Source organism: Xenopus tropicalis, chromosome 1 (genome assembly GCF_000004195.4).
Source record: "Xenopus tropicalis strain Nigerian chromosome 1, UCB_Xtro_10.0, whole genome shotgun sequence".
Lineage (NCBI taxonomy): Eukaryota > Metazoa > Chordata > Amphibia > Anura > Pipidae > Xenopus > Xenopus tropicalis.
In genome coordinates this window covers 22,879,161-22,895,178 of record NC_030677.2, presented here as the reverse complement: position 1 = coordinate 22,895,178, position 16,018 = coordinate 22,879,161, and the positions used below count along the sequence as shown (strand labels likewise).

The 16,018-nt window shown below is 43.9% G+C and overlaps 1 protein-coding gene across 3 annotated transcripts in view; it reads right to left on the bottom strand.

Moving 5' to 3' along the window:
* The window catches only part of rgs12 (regulator of G-protein signaling 12), an 83,102-nt gene that overhangs the window by 47,149 nt on the left and 19,935 nt on the right, over positions 1 to 16,018 (bottom strand). For all 3 annotated transcript variants that reach the window (XM_012955733.3, XM_012955736.3, XM_012955735.3), the window contains exon 3: positions 12,228 to 12,335. In XM_012955733.3, the coding sequence (XP_012811187.1) occupies positions 12,228 to 12,335 (108 nt within the window). The remainder of the gene's footprint in view (positions 1 to 12,227; positions 12,336 to 16,018) is intronic.

The following is a 16,018-nucleotide window of genomic DNA, read 5'->3' as shown; positions in this document are numbered from 1 at the left end:
CTTAAAATACAAATGGGGGGATGTTCTGAACATGAAATACCACCAATTGTACGAAAGTGACTTCCATTGTAGGTCCCCCAAGGATATCGTCACATACATAATATATGCCCAGATTTTATCGTTATTCGACAAAAAATTTCTAACCTGCCTAATTGACTAAACGACCAATCACTATAGTAAGAAAGTTACGATTTTTTCAGTTCGTGTACAGCCAGCTTTAATAGGTCTATTCAAAAGGCTGTAGTTTGGGTCTGGGTTTGGGCATCTGCTGTTACTCGTGTGCCTATGCTGGCTGCAAAGAGGCTGGCCAAGTTGGCCTAATAAGACAGATTTGCACACCAGTGGTGCCTCTTGTTTTGGTGCCGCCTTGGACAGACAGCAGATCTGGTGCTGCGACTCCTCAGCCTCGAGCATTCAGAGCAGTCTAGGTGGGGGGGATTGTTAGTTTATCAAAAAAGACAAGTTTCTGGTTAAAAGATGGTCTCTTAAACTGATGCCACACGGGGCTAATCTCGGCCTATGGAAAAACAGAGGCCTAGTATCAGCCCTTACACTAACATTAGCATTCTTCTTTGAATGCACCCAGAACCAATGCTTTGGCCAAGGTGCAGGCACGCGTAGCAGATATCAGCTCCGAAATGCAAACTTTCGCTTTTCAGCACCAGTATCCACTGCGTGCCTACACCAAGGCCAATGCAATGGTTCTGAGTGCATTCAAAGAAGAAAGCTGGTGTTAGTGTAGGGGCTGATTCCCTGCCTCTGTGTCAGTTACTAGGGCTGCTTTTTTTCACCACCCGGTAAAGTCCTCCTTGCTTCATGGCTAGAGCCCACCCTTCCATGAATGGCTTCTATATCATCACTTAGAACTATCAAACTGTTATATACTGCATATAATCTGATCATGGTGAACAGTCATCTACAAGCAGTGAGAACAGGGCAGCAACTCTGTAGCGACCCCTACTGTCCAGCACATGGGCCAAAAGACTGAACTGAATAATTTTGGACAAACTGTAAAGCTGCCGATTTGGCAAATTTATGGGCTCTTCCAAACCAATATCTTGTCAAAATGATTGCAGGTTTGGGCTAGGACCGCACTGGTTTGGACCAGCACAGGCCATATAACTGCTGACCTCTAAACTACCAGATCTGGCTGTGTGTACCCAGTTTTAGCCTGACTAAGCTGATGCAGCCCCTCAAGTGTAAACAGAGATAAGTAAGCAATTGAGGGTTGCCATGTATAAATAGTCTGCACCTTGCTTATTAACGGGACAAAATATTGTATAACAATGTCCAAATAAATAGGGCTTGTATTCAAAATGAACCCTGCCTATTCTCTAACTGAAAAAATCAATATTCTGCTTATCGTTTCCATTATAAAATACTAATGTGTCATTGTTTTGTTTTACAATTTTACTGCAATCGCTCTGGAATCAGATAAGTTCTTTATTAACAAACCCCTCCCTTCTTCTAATCAAGGCCTGTGTCCCAGGCATAGGCAGTGGTCTTCACAATGCCCCCTGAACTTACCTCCTCTGGCCTCTAGCAGGGGTGAGAAGAGGCACATCACTAGTGCAGAGAGTGCAACTGTGCTCTTTTGCCTAATTATGATTTTCCAAGCATTTTTTTGCATACCTGGGAGGCCATGCATGACAAAGCACCCAGAACTGCCATGTGTGTCACTGGCCTTACAGTGGGAATTTAATGTATCTAAATATTTCATTAACTGCCTTCTTCTCCTGGCTTACCCTCAATTGCTCTGAAGATCCAGAGATGTTAAATCAATGTCTTCAATGTCACTGTCCTGCACTGTGTAGTGCAAAAAAATAACAAAAACACATTGATATTTTCAATCAGTAGGCACAGTGCAATATAGGAACCTACATACTATAAGCCATGTATGTGCAAGCTGTGTATCAACTCTCATAGGGGTCATTTATCAGTGCAATGCTACTTTTCAGGGGCAAATGTGCTTTGTTACATACCCAGAATCCTTACTGGTTGGCAGCCAACACACAATGTTGTAGCGTAAAGGTAAAGCAGTCGCCACATCTAAGGCTAAGTGCTGTGACACATGGGTAGATTAGTCACCGCGCAACAAATCTCCCTTGTCGTGGGCAACTTACGCGACTTTGGCAAATCGCGTTACCGCGTATGCCATCCCACCGGCGATTTGCATTCTAGCCGGTGGGATGGCATTTCGGGGAGATTAGTTGCCCGCGACAAGGGAGATTGCCCTAAGAGCGAGTTATTTGCCTGCGATAGATCTCTGCTACTGTGGGCAACTAATCGCGCTCCTAAATGCCTTTCCACTTTCAACAATAAGAGTCACTAGTGGAAAGGCCTACACATCGCTTCGGCTTTCCAAAGTCGTGCAGTTGCAATTGCCAATTTCCTATCCACAAAGGCCTCTTTGTATGGCATAATTCATTTAGAATAATTTGCCTCCCCCCAATGTGTTTCAGAGAAAGTGAATAGTGAAAGTATATTCCCCTTTAAGGTACCACAAATATTTCTTTATAACATTTATGTTCAATCCGTTATGTAACTGAATTTATAAATAGAGTACAATTTCATTACACGCACACATATGCACTTATATATACTTATTCTAATCTAGCAAACATTTCAGGAAAGAGCTAAACGGCTGATAACCATTTCTACCGCAGAGATTACCATTTGTGCAGCTCGGGTGGAGAACTGCTGAGCAGGATTTAGTTACTGGCAGGGCCAGAAAACATCGGCCCGAGCAATGAAGAAAGACCGAGGCTCTAATTCCAATTAAATTAAGTATGTCCCATATGGTACTCCAGCTCACACATCTCATATTTGTTGCGCTATATCAGTGCCAGGGTCAGACTGGCCCACGGGGACACTGGGATAAATCCCAGTAGGCAGCGGTCTTCCAAGCACCAATACCCTCCACCCTGCTGTCCTGCCGCCCACTACCTGCCAGCTGAAGTATGTGCCGGGGGGGGGGGGGTGGAAGCCACAAGTGGCAGAAAGGGGCATGCATCACATGCATTTATGCAGCAGTCTAAAATCCTGGGGAGGGGGACTTCTTAAGGCCGCCAAGCGCGCGGATGTTCTCCCCATATCCCCACCTACAGATGGGCGATATCGGGCTAATTGGGTCATTTGGCCCTGGGGCTGAATGATCGAATCGCCGGTGGGTATGCCTTGAGAGGAAACTTTGGTGATTTCGGGAAATCGCGTCACCGCATTTGCCATCCCACCGGCGATTTACATTTAAGCCGGTGGGATGGCATATTAGGGAGATTAGTCGCCCGCAACAAAGGAGATTTGTCTCGGGCAACTAATCTCCCCGTCTACCACGGCCCTAAAGGACCAATATAGACAGCTAGAATCAGCCCGTGTATGGTCACCTTTAGACCTAAAGAAGAAACAGACCCTGTGGTCCCATACCCTGGGCCCCCCTGCACCCCCAGGGTCTGCTTCCTCTATCGTTACACCACTGTCTGAAGTTCTAGATCTGCAGGAATGTAATGAGGTTGGATGTGCCCCCAGCCAGTGCTCCAGACACTCAACACACATTTTGACCCACTCTGACCCCAAAAAAAGTTTTATCTATTTGTGGAGATAAAAAGTAAGGCGGAGGAGCCTATTTTGCGACCCACAATCCGACCCAAATTGGAGCCAACTGACTTCTGCTACATTGTTTCATGAGTCAGAGAACAGAAAGGGACAGACAAGTACTGCTTTGAATTGCAACGCTGTTACATTTACAATTGATTAGGAAACGGAATATGTGTAATGAACGTATATTAGAAAGTTGCTTAGAATGGCATTTTCTTTCACTAGGCAAATAAGCAGCTTTTGGGCGGAGTTCCCCATTAAAGGGACCGGCAGTCGCAGGGTAAGTGGCTTGCTTAGGAAGTGTCGGCTAATTACCTGCACGTTGGCAACTGGGATCACACAGCGGGCTTCCTTTGTGAACATGTGGTGCTCCTTTAAACACAACAGAATTTGGTTTTGTTTGTTTGGAACCATGGAAATGCGCAAATCCCCTGTTCCCCCTAGCCAGATCCAATTAGGACGAGGGCTGAAAGCAATAAGAAAGGAACTGTCCAGCCAACTGACTAACAATCTGACTTTTTCATTTTTTTCCCCATGGAGTTGAAATCATCAGGGAGCACAATAAAAAAAGTGGCCCCTATTCAAATAACTGCTAATAGGGAAAGGTTTGATCACTGATGGTGAAAGCGGCTGGGGGATTATTCCTGTCGCAGGGATCGAGCGCAGCTGGGCACATCAGGATTAGACTTCTCCGTTTCAGTGGAGGCTATTTCAAATAACAATTACATGCGAGAGCTCTTTTTACCAACTCCATGGGACTCTCCTGCATTAGGTATTATTATGGTGTGTTTATCCTGCAAACGGCAAAGGTGCCATCTAGTGGTGCAACATGGCCATTACATGCTTTGCAAATTGCCTTTTCTCCCCACCTCTGTTATTTTAAAAAGCAAACACAATACTCATGGATGAATCAGTTACGGTAATTACAAATTATATATAAAATCAAACTTCACAAATTAAACTATTCATACCCAGGGGAAAAATAGAAAGACGAGTATATCCACTGCAGAAAGACTAAAGCTTCCAGAATTCATTGCTGCTCTACAAAAAGTGATTATTATCCTATATAATAGCAATATATCCCATAGCGCTTTACAGAGATAATACATAATTCCCATGATCCCTGCCCCAGTGAAGCTTACAGCCTTAGATCCCTATCACATTCACACACACTATGGTCAGTGCCTGGAGCCAATGAACCTGCCTGTATGTAAGCTTGTGTCAGAAATGAAATAGGCCTCTACTGTCAGACAGATATTTATATTATTGGACCCGGCCACAGTGACATATGTTCTTTTGCTCATGGATATCAGTGCTACCTGCATCTGTTCAGGCTTTCGTGGTCACTGAGCTGCTGCAACATCATCAACCGGGTCAGTCGGCCATTATACATTAATGCTTGTATATTATATTCCCCTTTGTATCATTCAGCTTCTCAGCTTTCGCCCCCTGCCCAATTCTATTATAACTTTACATTGTTTTGAACAACAAACCCTCCTAGACATTTGTGGGGAAGGGCCTGGGGTCATACTTAATACTTATATACATACATGGATATAAATCTCTTACTGGGCCCATACCATTGACCAATAGTTATAATATATGACTCCCTAATTGGTTGCAATGTTAAGTTAAACAGCACACTTTGTAATACCCTATGAAAACCTTCCTTCCCTGACCCTCTTCACTGATGTATTACCCCTTATAAGGCCAGACCGACCTATACTCCACCCATGTTCCCACCCACTCTGCCCATGTTTTCTCCCACTCCACCCATGTTACGCCCCTGCCTGTTCCCTGGACCCAAAGGCGTAACAAAAAGGTGGCAAGCCTACACCTGACTTGAGGCAGGTACATATGTAATGCAATGCAAAGCAAAATGTCCAGCTTAAAATCGCTCCCCTTTGATTGCAATGGCAATCACCTGGTGCCATAGGGGCGCTCCCAGGACACAGTCTGGCCGATGCTATTGAAATGAATAGGTAGTGATTATGCACGTGTAGTCTACCCATTTGTATAATCATTGGAGGTTCCAGCTCAAGGGGCTGCACTGCACTAACACAGAAGTCCTTGTCCAGTTTAAATGTATTTACTTGCTATTCAGTGTATGAGCCAGCATTAGTAAATATATGCAGAATCACAGAGCCCCGGTAATTGCAGAGACTGATGCAGGACTTCTGTGCCTTGTCAAAAGAGGCTTAAAAGCAAATATCAAAATCCTTGCGCTGGTTAAAAGCATTAAGGGATTTAGCAGTTCTCTTATCTCCGCTCCTCACAGGTTCATGCATACAAACTGAGATCTCCTGACGCTCTTAATCGCAAGTGAGGCTTCTTGGCTGCATCAATAACCGCTTCCATCACCATATGTTAAAAATAAGAGAAATAAAGCCTATGCCGCTATGCAAGCTGAGTGGCACTCAGTTATGGGCCTGCCGCTATCAGTTATTGGGGTCGGTCTCCAGAAAACTGAACAGCAGCTTTCCATGGGGTAGGTTGCCCTTCTATGGGGTGAGCTGCCCTTCTGTGGGATGGGCTGCCCTTCTATGGGGTGAGCTGCCCTTCTATGGGGTGGGTTTACCCTTCTGTGGGGTGGGCTGCCCTTCTGTGGGATGGGCTGCCCTTCTGTGGGGTGGGTTGCTCTTCAGTGGGATGGTTTGCTCTTCTATGGGGTGAGCTGCCCTTTTGTGGGGTGGGTTGCCCTTCAGTACCGCTATCAGTTATTGAGGTCAGTCTCCAGAAAACTGAACAGCAGCTTTCCATGGGGTAGGCTGCCCTTCTATGGGGTGAGCTGCCCTTCTATGGGGTAGGCTGCCCTTCTATGGGGTGAGCTGCCCTTCTATGGGGTAGGCTGCCCTTCTATGGGGTGAGCTGCCCTTCTATGGGGTGGGTTGCCCTTCTGTGGGGTGGGCTGCCCTTCTGTGGGATGGGTTGCTCTTAAGTGGGATGGGTTGCTCTTCTATGGGGTGAGCTGCCCTTTTGTGGGGTGGGTTGCCCTTCAGTGGGATGGGTTGCCCTTCTGTGGGGTGGGTTGCCCTTCAGTGGGATGGGTTGCTCTTCTATGGGGTGAGCTGCCCTTCTCTGGGGTGGGTTGCCCTTCAGTGGGAAGGGTTGCTCTTCTATGGGGTGAGCTGCCCTTCTGTGGGGTGGGTTGCCCTTCAGTGGGATGGGTTGCTCTTCTATGGGGTGAGCTGCCCTTTTGTGGGGTGGGTTGCCCTTCAGTGGGATGGGTTGCTCTTTTATGGGATGAGCTGCCCTTCTATGGGGTGGGTTGCCCTTCAGTGGGATGCTTTGCTCTTCTATGGGGTGAGCTGCCCTTTTGTGGGGTGGGTTGCTCTTTTAGGGGATGAGCTGCCCTTCTGTGGGGTGGGTTGCCCTTAAGTGTGATGGGTTGCCCTTCTATGGGATGAGCTGCCCTTCTATGGAGTGGGCTGCCCTTCTATGGGGTGGGTTGACATTCTATAGTGTGTGCTGTCCTTCTGTGGGGTGGGTTGCCTTTCTATGGGGTGGGTTGCCCTTCTATGGGGTGGGCTGCCCTTCTATGGGGTGAGCTGCCCTTCTGTGGGGTGGGTTGCCCTTCAGTGGGATGGGTTGCTCTTTTATGGGGTGAGCTGCCCTTCTGTGGGGTGGGTTGCCCTTCAGTGGGATGGGTTGCTCTTCTATGGGTTGAGCTGCCCTTCTATGGGGTGGGTTGACATTCTATAGTGTGTGCTGCCCTTCTGTGGGGTGGGTTGCCTTTCTATGGGGTGGGTTGCCCTTCTATGGGGTGGGTTGACATTCTATAGTGTGTGCTGCCCTTCTGTGGGGTGGGTTGCCTTTCTATGGGGTGGGTTGCCCTTCTATGGGGTGGGTTGCCCTTCTATGGGGTGGGTTGACATTCTATAGTGTGTGCTGCCCTTCTGTGGGGTGGGTTGCCTTTCTATGGGGTGGGTTGCCCTTCTATGGGGTGGGTTGACATTCTATAGTGTGTGCTGCCCTTCTGTGGGGTGGGTTGCCTTTCTATGGGGTGGGTTGCCCTTCTATGGGGTGGGTTGCCCTTCTATGGGGTGGGTTGCCCTTCAGTGGGATGGGTTGCTCTTCTATGGGGTAAGATTTATCAGAATGTGAGATTAGAGCTTATCACAGAAAAACTTATCAACTTTCTATTCATTCTTATGTGATTTTTAGAAGCGTATTTATTAATGGGTGAAAGATAGAGTTCATCAGTTGATAAATATGCTTCTATAAAATCCCATAAGAATGAATAGAAAGTTGGTGACTTTTTCTTTAGTGAGCTCTAATTTTACATTTGGATAAATCTCCCCCTAAGTGTTAAAGGAATACTGTCACGGGAAAACTTTTTTTTAAACCCATCAGTTAATAGAGCTTCTCCAGCAGAATCCTGCATTGTAATATGTTTTTCAAAAGCGCAAACATAATTTTTAATATTTAATTTTGAAATTTCACATGAGGCTAGTCATATTCTTCATTTCCCAGGGTGCCACAGCCATGTGACCTGTGCTCTGATAAACTTCAGTCACACTTTACTGCTGCGCTGCAAGTTGGAGTGATATCCCCCCCCCCCTCCCAGCAGCCGATCAGCAGAACAATGGGAAGGGAGCAAGATAGCAGCTTCCTGGCACCTGCATTGCTAAAAATCATGACAGAATCCAATTAAAAGAGACAAAAGGAAGAAGGTCCCTGGCCCATAGAGCTTACAATCTAAGCAATCTACAGTTTAGTTGAGGTTTGTAAGCAGCAGAAAGAAGTGAAAAGAAAAGCCAGTAATTGCTAGCTGTAGTGGCTGTGCGCCTGTATTGGGAGATAAGCAACTGCCTGCCAATGTGCCTGATACAAGGGGCGACCCTCCCTGGTTCACTCGGCTGCTGCCTTCAGCATTAGCGATTTGCTTGCTCAGACTCAATAGATAAACTAAATGAGAACATGTTGGGCTACAGACATGTCAATTAATTCCAAAGAACCGAAATAGTCTAAGGAAACAGTGTTGGGACAGAAATATATACGTTTAAAGAAAAATGAGCTAATTAGGATTAAGGTTGAAGACACACAGAGCTACTTAGTAGCAGCTACTTGTCAGTAATCAGCATTTTCTATTTTAGTAGCCACGACAGATAGTTGCTACTTGTAGCTCCGTGTGTCTTAAAATTAGAGCTCACTACAGAGAAACTCACCAACTTTCTATTCATCCTTATGGGATTTTATAGAAGCATATTTATTAACTGGTGGCTCTATCTTTTCTACATAATGGCAGAGAGGATTATGGGTGAAGACACACAGAGCTACTTGTCAATAATCAGCATTGTCTATTTTAGTAGCCACGACAGGTAGTTGCTACTTGTAGCTCCTTGTGTCTTCACCTTAAGGGCTCTGGCACGCGGGAAGATTAGTCGCCCGCGATAAATCTCCCGTGTCGCAGGCGACTAATCTCCCCGGATTGCCATCCCACCAGCGAAAATGTAAATCGCCGGTGGGATGGCATACGCGGCAGCGCGATTTCACTGAAATCGCGCAAATTTCCTCTCGAGGCAACTTGTGCGATTTCACTGAAATCGCGCCACCGCGCATTTACATTGTCGCCGGTGGGATGGCAATCCGGGGACTAATCTCCACGTGTGCCAGAGCCCTATGGGTGAAGCCACATGGAGCTACTAATAGCAGTTACTTGTCACAGCTACTAAACACCAAAAAATCCCCTGCCATAAACAATACTGAGAATTGACTCTGCTAAAACATACATAGAGACTAATCAGTAAATGATCAGCATTGTCTGTTTTATTGGCGACTACAAGTAGCTGCTACTTGTAGCTCCGTGTGTCTCCGCCCTATAACACCTCATGTACCAAACTCTTCTTTATCTGTAAACCTGAAACTGCAGACACCAGCTGGGGGATAGAAAAGGGCTTGTTTACACAGAGCTCATTATCTCTGTTTAAACAAACTCTCCTGAGTACAGGGGGAAGGGAGAAGAAGTAGTAAGGGTAAAAACAATGGTCCATTTATAGACGGGGGGGGAACAAATAAAAGAATAAATACACAACTGCAAAGGTTAAGTACCACGTGTTATAAGACACGAGCAGAAGGAGCTCCCTGACTAAATATAAATGTATGATTTATTATCATTTTAAGATTGATTTAAATTAATGAGAACAGGCAGACTTTTCCAAGGCAAGTCCTATATATTTTGCCCCTGCTGAACAAAGGCGTGTATTGCCCTAGATGTATTATGGGAATTACCGGGGTCAGTCTCCCATGCAATAAAAACAATCATTTAGTGGAATATAAGGAATTGGTGGGAATAAGGAGCCTTACAATTCAAGGCATGCAGTGTGTTTGGGAAGGGAAAGCCAATTAGGGTGCTGTAAGAGATAACAATGCAGGCAGTGTTCCTTTCTCCCTACTCCCCGACACCGTGGAACATCAAGGGCAGAGGGGTCAGGGCTCCAGCTGGGAGAGCTAAATGCACTTCTCCTGCAAGTTTCAGCTCTTTGCTAGGACAGAATATATATGAGTGTAGCTCTCGCCGGGCTGCCGGCTCTCCCCCGCTGCTTGTTATTGCTCATGGATCTAAATGAAAATTCTATGTTGTTTTTCATCCCTTCTCGGTCACATTTGTTAAAAATTAAAGCGCTGCAGCGATGACTAAAACCAGGTTTTTGTGTTGGCTTTTTTTCCCTCTATTTAGGATGCTGAACAATGGTCGGTCTAGCCCCTCGCGCGGCCTGTTTCATGACAAGGGACTGTCATGGGTATTTTATACTCTGTGAAAGGGAGAAATGGATCTGCCACCCAGTAATTGCAACTGGATAGAAAAAGGTCATAAACGGAGCTCTGTGAAATGGCATAACCCATAAAGTGTAGTCTAAGGGCAATGGCAGGCGAGGAGATTTGTCGCCCGTAGACGATCGTCTAATTACAGGGGCAGTTAAAACATACCACTTGCAATCTAACAGTCTGGACAGGTAACATACCTATGGTTTTACAGGTATGGGATCCTTTGTCTGGAAACCCGTTACCCAGAAAGCTCTGTATTATAAGAAGGCCATCTCCCATAGATTCCATTAAAAGCAAATAATTCTGTAATCTTTCTGTGATTTGGATCCCCCTTTGCATCCACTTAATTATATCTTAGTTGGGATGAAGTACAGGTATGGGATCCGTTATCCGGAATTTTTTAAATTGATTCCCTTTTCTCTGTAATAATAAAACAGTACCTGTACTTGATCCCAACTAAGATATAATTACCCCTTATTGGGGGCAGAACAGTCCTATTGGGTTTATTTAATGGTTAAATGATTCCCTTTTCTCTGTTATAATAAAACAGTACCTGTACTTGATCCCAACTAAGATATAATTACCCCTTATTGGGGGCAGAACAGCCCTATTGGGTTTATTTCATGGTTAAATGATTCCCTTTTCTCTGTAATAATAAAACAGTACCTGTACTTGATCCCAACTAAGATATAATTACCCCTTATTGGGGGCAGAACAGTCCTATTGGGTTTATTTAATGGTTAAATGATTCCCTTTTCTCTGTAATAATAAAACAGTACCTGTACTTGATCCCAACTAAGATATAATTGCCCCTTATTGGGGGCAGAACAGCCCTATTGGGTTTATTTAATGGTTAAATGATTCCCTTTTCTCTGTAATAATAAAACAGTACCTGTACTTGATCCCAACTAAGATATAATTACCCCTTATTGGGGGCAGAACAGCCCTATTGGGTTTATTTCATGGTTAAATGATTCCCTTTTCTCTGTAATAATAAAACAGTACCTGTACTTGATCCCAACTAAGATATAATTAATCCTTATTAGAGCCAAAACAATCCTATTGGGTTGTTACAGAAAAAAACGTAGGGATGCACCGAATGCACTATTTTTGGATTCGGCCGAAGTCCTAGTCCCTCGTGAAAGATTCGCCCAAATACTGATCCAAACCCTTATTGTTATTTTCATGTGGAAATAGGCCCAGTTTTGGATCTGATAGGTGGCACAGGGGTAGGTAGCCATCTGCTCATTAGGCAAGGCTGAGTATGGCTAGCTTTACTTTTTTATAACACATACCAACAATATCAATAAATACACACCCTGCTACAGTCATGGGGATTCACAAAAAAGAAAAGTCTTCATCCTATAGAATACATTATAAGGTATAAAGAAACCATTTATTGATCCCACCGTTCAATGGTGCAAGTCAGATGTGAAGAAGGTTAGAACAGTAGCTGAGAATAAAAGCTTCTCACTAAAACATGTTCGGGCTGCAAAGCACCAGTATTAGCACTGTCCCAGTTTCTCATTTAAGTGTACGGGAGGCTTTAAGGGGGTAATAAAAAGCCAGCAGGTAAATCAGCTGGTCTTTCTCATTAATTATTTGTGGTTTTTTTTAATAATTTAACTTTTTGTCCTTCGCCTCACTAGTTTGGCTTATAGAAAGATGACTAATTAAATAGCTAATAATAACTGCTTCAGAATAAATCTGCTCTTGGTGCTGGGCATCAGTGACCCCGAAAACAACATACATTTTAGGTTCAAGAAGAACAGTGTAAAGCAAGAACCATAATTAGATAAAGAAGAGACCTGAAGACTACACCCTACTAGAAGTTATTAATGAAGCTAATGAGTGGGCAGTCTTACCTCAAGGTCATCCAGGGATCGAGTGATGCTGAACCTTTTAGATCTTCCAAACGACCTTCTACCAGAAGAGCGCTGTGGGGCTTGAACCAAGTGGGAAGGCTTTGAGCTCTAAAAAATATATATAAAAAATATGTATTACTAAACTATATTGAAATCTAGAGGTTCTCCCTTCCATTTATCTTGAGACTCATGAACATCTTTTTTATTCTATTTCTTGTATTTTATCCCTGGCATGCATGCACTTACATAAATTATCCCTACACTATAAGATAGGTAGAATACAGAATTCTTCACAAAGAAATCTCTTCATAATAGAAACTAAAGCTGGCTATCAACAGACTAATTAAAGCGGACGACTTGGTTTATCCAGACCAAGTACATCTTATTGTATGGGGCCTGAAAATTGGCCATATAACTATTGTACGTAAAGGTGGCAAGGTCCCCAAATGAGCCTATTGTTTCCCGAGATGCCCACCTAGGGATCAAATTAAAACGAGGGATATGGGCCGTCGGACCGAAGACCGAATCAACAAGCCGATGTGACTCTCAACCCGACGGGAAAGTCAAACCTGCCCGATCAAGATCTGGCCAATTTTATGCTAGATATCAGTCGGGTAGGCCTGTCATGGGTGCCCATACATGGGCAGATAAGCTACCAAATTGGTCTGAATCGGCAGCTAAAATCTACCGGTGTATGCCCACCTCTAGAAAGGCAAGGACCTCATCAGCACATTTATGCAATACTCATATTAGGGTCCATTTGTTTGCCTAGGGGGCCAAACACCATGCAACCTCATTGACCAAGTTTTTTGGGGGGTTTTGTTTTTTTGGTCATGCTTCTCCATGTGTTTTAAGTTTGACTGGTTATGTTATATTATGTGACAAGCATAAACAGAAAGACAGGGTAATTGGGTAACTTCTAAAACAAGTCAATTGCATGAGGCAATTCTAATGTAGGTGTGTATTTCCTTTTGCCTGTACCAAGCAGTTTATGTGAGGTGTTCCTCATATCTAAGTATGTTTTATCTTCACTAATTCAGCCTTAACTTGCTTCACAAGTACAAGAGGCTGGGTTCCAATGGCGCAGTGGGGAAGAAACCCATGGGCCCTCGTACTAATGGGCCCCACTTCCCTGACAGCAGTGCAACATTGCAAAGGCAGGTGGGCCCTTGACTCAGTCTTCCTGTGGGCTCCAGGTACCCCAGATCGACACTGGACAGAGGCTTCCTCTGAAATATTATTATAAGAAATCAGTATAAAAGTCATATCTTCCATAGCTGTCTTCTTCTTGATGCCCAGATCAAATCCTGCATTCTGGAGGATGTTTTTCGGAAACAGTTATGTGTTAGACTGGAGGTGGCAAACTGAAGGCCTTATCATTGTACCAAGACCTCAAGATGCCCTGAATGGCAGCCTGGTGGCACAGTTAGCACATTTTACAGCACTAAATCTATGAAGATTTTCATTTGTCCAGGTCACTATATACAGTATCTAGTAGTATTAAGTCTAAAGCAACTGGACTTTCTTGGTTTTCTTGAAAACATTTCAACACTTATGCAAGCAGCTTCTTCAGTTCAGCCCAGCAACTTAACGAAGAAGCTGCTCGGATGAGTAATTGACTGCACTAGGGTTCCTGATTCCATAATATCTCTGTGAAGTTTTATGGTCTTTATCTTCTGGCTTAGTAAATGCATTGGGATCAATGTTGGAGTAAATGCATTGGGATCATTTTTGGAGTACATGCTTTGCCATCAATGTTAGAGTAAATACATTGCAGTCATTGTTGGAGTGAATGCATCAGGATCAATGTTGGAGTGAATGCATCGGGATCAATGTTGGAGTGAATGCATCGGGATCAATGTTGGAGTGAATGCATCGGGATCAAAGTTGGAGTGAATGCATCGGGATCAATGTTGGAGTGAATGCATCGGGATCAATGTTGGAGTGAATGCATCGGGATCAATGTTGGAGTGAATGCATCGGGATCAATGTTGGAGTGAATGCATCGGGATCAATGTTGGAGTGAATGCATCGGGATCAAAGTTGGAGTGAATGCATCTGGATCAATGTTGGAGTGAATGCATCGGGATCAATGTTGGAGTGAATGCATCGGGATCAATGTTGGAGTGAATGCATCGGGATCAATGTTGGAGTGAATGCATCGGGATCAATGTTGGAGTGAATGCATCGGGATCAATGTTGGAGTGAATGCATCGGGATCAATGTTGGAGTGAATGCATCGGGATCAATGTTGGAGTGAATGCATCGGGATCAATGTTGGAGTGAATGCATCGGGATCAATGTTGGAGTAAATGCATCGGGATCAATGTTGAAATCAATGCATTGGGAATCAATGTTGGAGTAAATGCATTGGGATCTTTGTTGGTAACTGGACTTTTTTGGTTTTCTTGAAAACATTTCAACTCCTGTGCAGCTTCTACAGTTCAGCCCAGCAACATACATTTTCAAGAAAACTCAGAAAGTCCAGCTTCTATAGACTTAATTGACAGCACTAGGGTTCTTGATTCCCATAATAACCAGGATACTATCTGTGTGAAGTTTTATGGTCTTCAGCTTTTAGCTTGGGTTTCCTCTGGGTGCTCTGGTTTCCACTCATGGGTCCAAAACATGAGGCAGGTTAACTAACTCCTGATGAAACTGAACCTAATAGATGGAAAAAGTGCTAGTGCATGCATTTTACTGACTAATTATAGAATCTGGAAACAAGAAATGCCCAGTTTGTGTTTTTCCATACAGAGTACAAGAGATATTGTCACCCCAGAGAGGTATAGAATATTTTTTCCACATAAGCACTTTGCAATTGCTCGTCATAATGTATCCACTGCAGGCAGCGAGTATGCATTTTAAGAAAGCAAGCAGTAGTGTAGCTCCTGCTTATTTTAATAAATACCATAAAACAATATATTGGCGCACAGTGAGAATCAGAACAAGAAACCTCTACCTAATATAGTGTTGATTTGTGTACTAAGTCAGTAAAATGCATGTACGATCACTTTTTCCACCTATTAGGGTCAGTTTCATCAGGAGTACATCAACCTGCCTCATGTTTTGGAACCATGGGTGGAAGCCAGAGCACCCATTGGGATCAATGTTGGAGTAAATGCATTGGAATCATTGCTGGAGAAAATGCATTGAAATCATTGTTGGAGTAAATGAAGCGGGCTCATTTCTGGAGTAAATGCATTGGAATTATTGTTGGAGTAAATGCATTGGAATTATTGTTGGAGTAAATGCATTGGAATTATTGTTGGAGTAAATGCATTGGAATTATTGTTGGAGTAAATGCATTGAAATCATTGTTGGAGTAAATGCAGTGGGCTCATTTCTGGAGTAGAAACATTGGGATCAATGTTGGAGTAAATGCACTGGGGATCAGTGTTGGGTTCTTTGTTGCTGACCTGTGGAGCTCTGAATATTAATACTCCTAGAGGATAATGAACAATATGGAAGCTCCTACTGTATCAGTATATGTATGAGCAATGCTCTGTGATTCCAATATAGTACCCTCAAGCTGTCAGTAAGAGCTAGAAGTTTTAACAAAAAAAAATCCATGGGCCAAAGATTGTGTGAGACTAATATTACCGTTACCATATTGCTCAACAGTCCATCCCATAACTAGTTCTACGAAAATATAATTTTAACCCCCCCCAGAACATCAAGTCATTGTCCCAGCAACATAAAGTGTGCCACTTTCTTAAATCAGACCCACAGCTGAGGCCAATGGAACAAAGCCATAATAATGTGGATTGGAGTTGGCTGTTAGCCCGAGC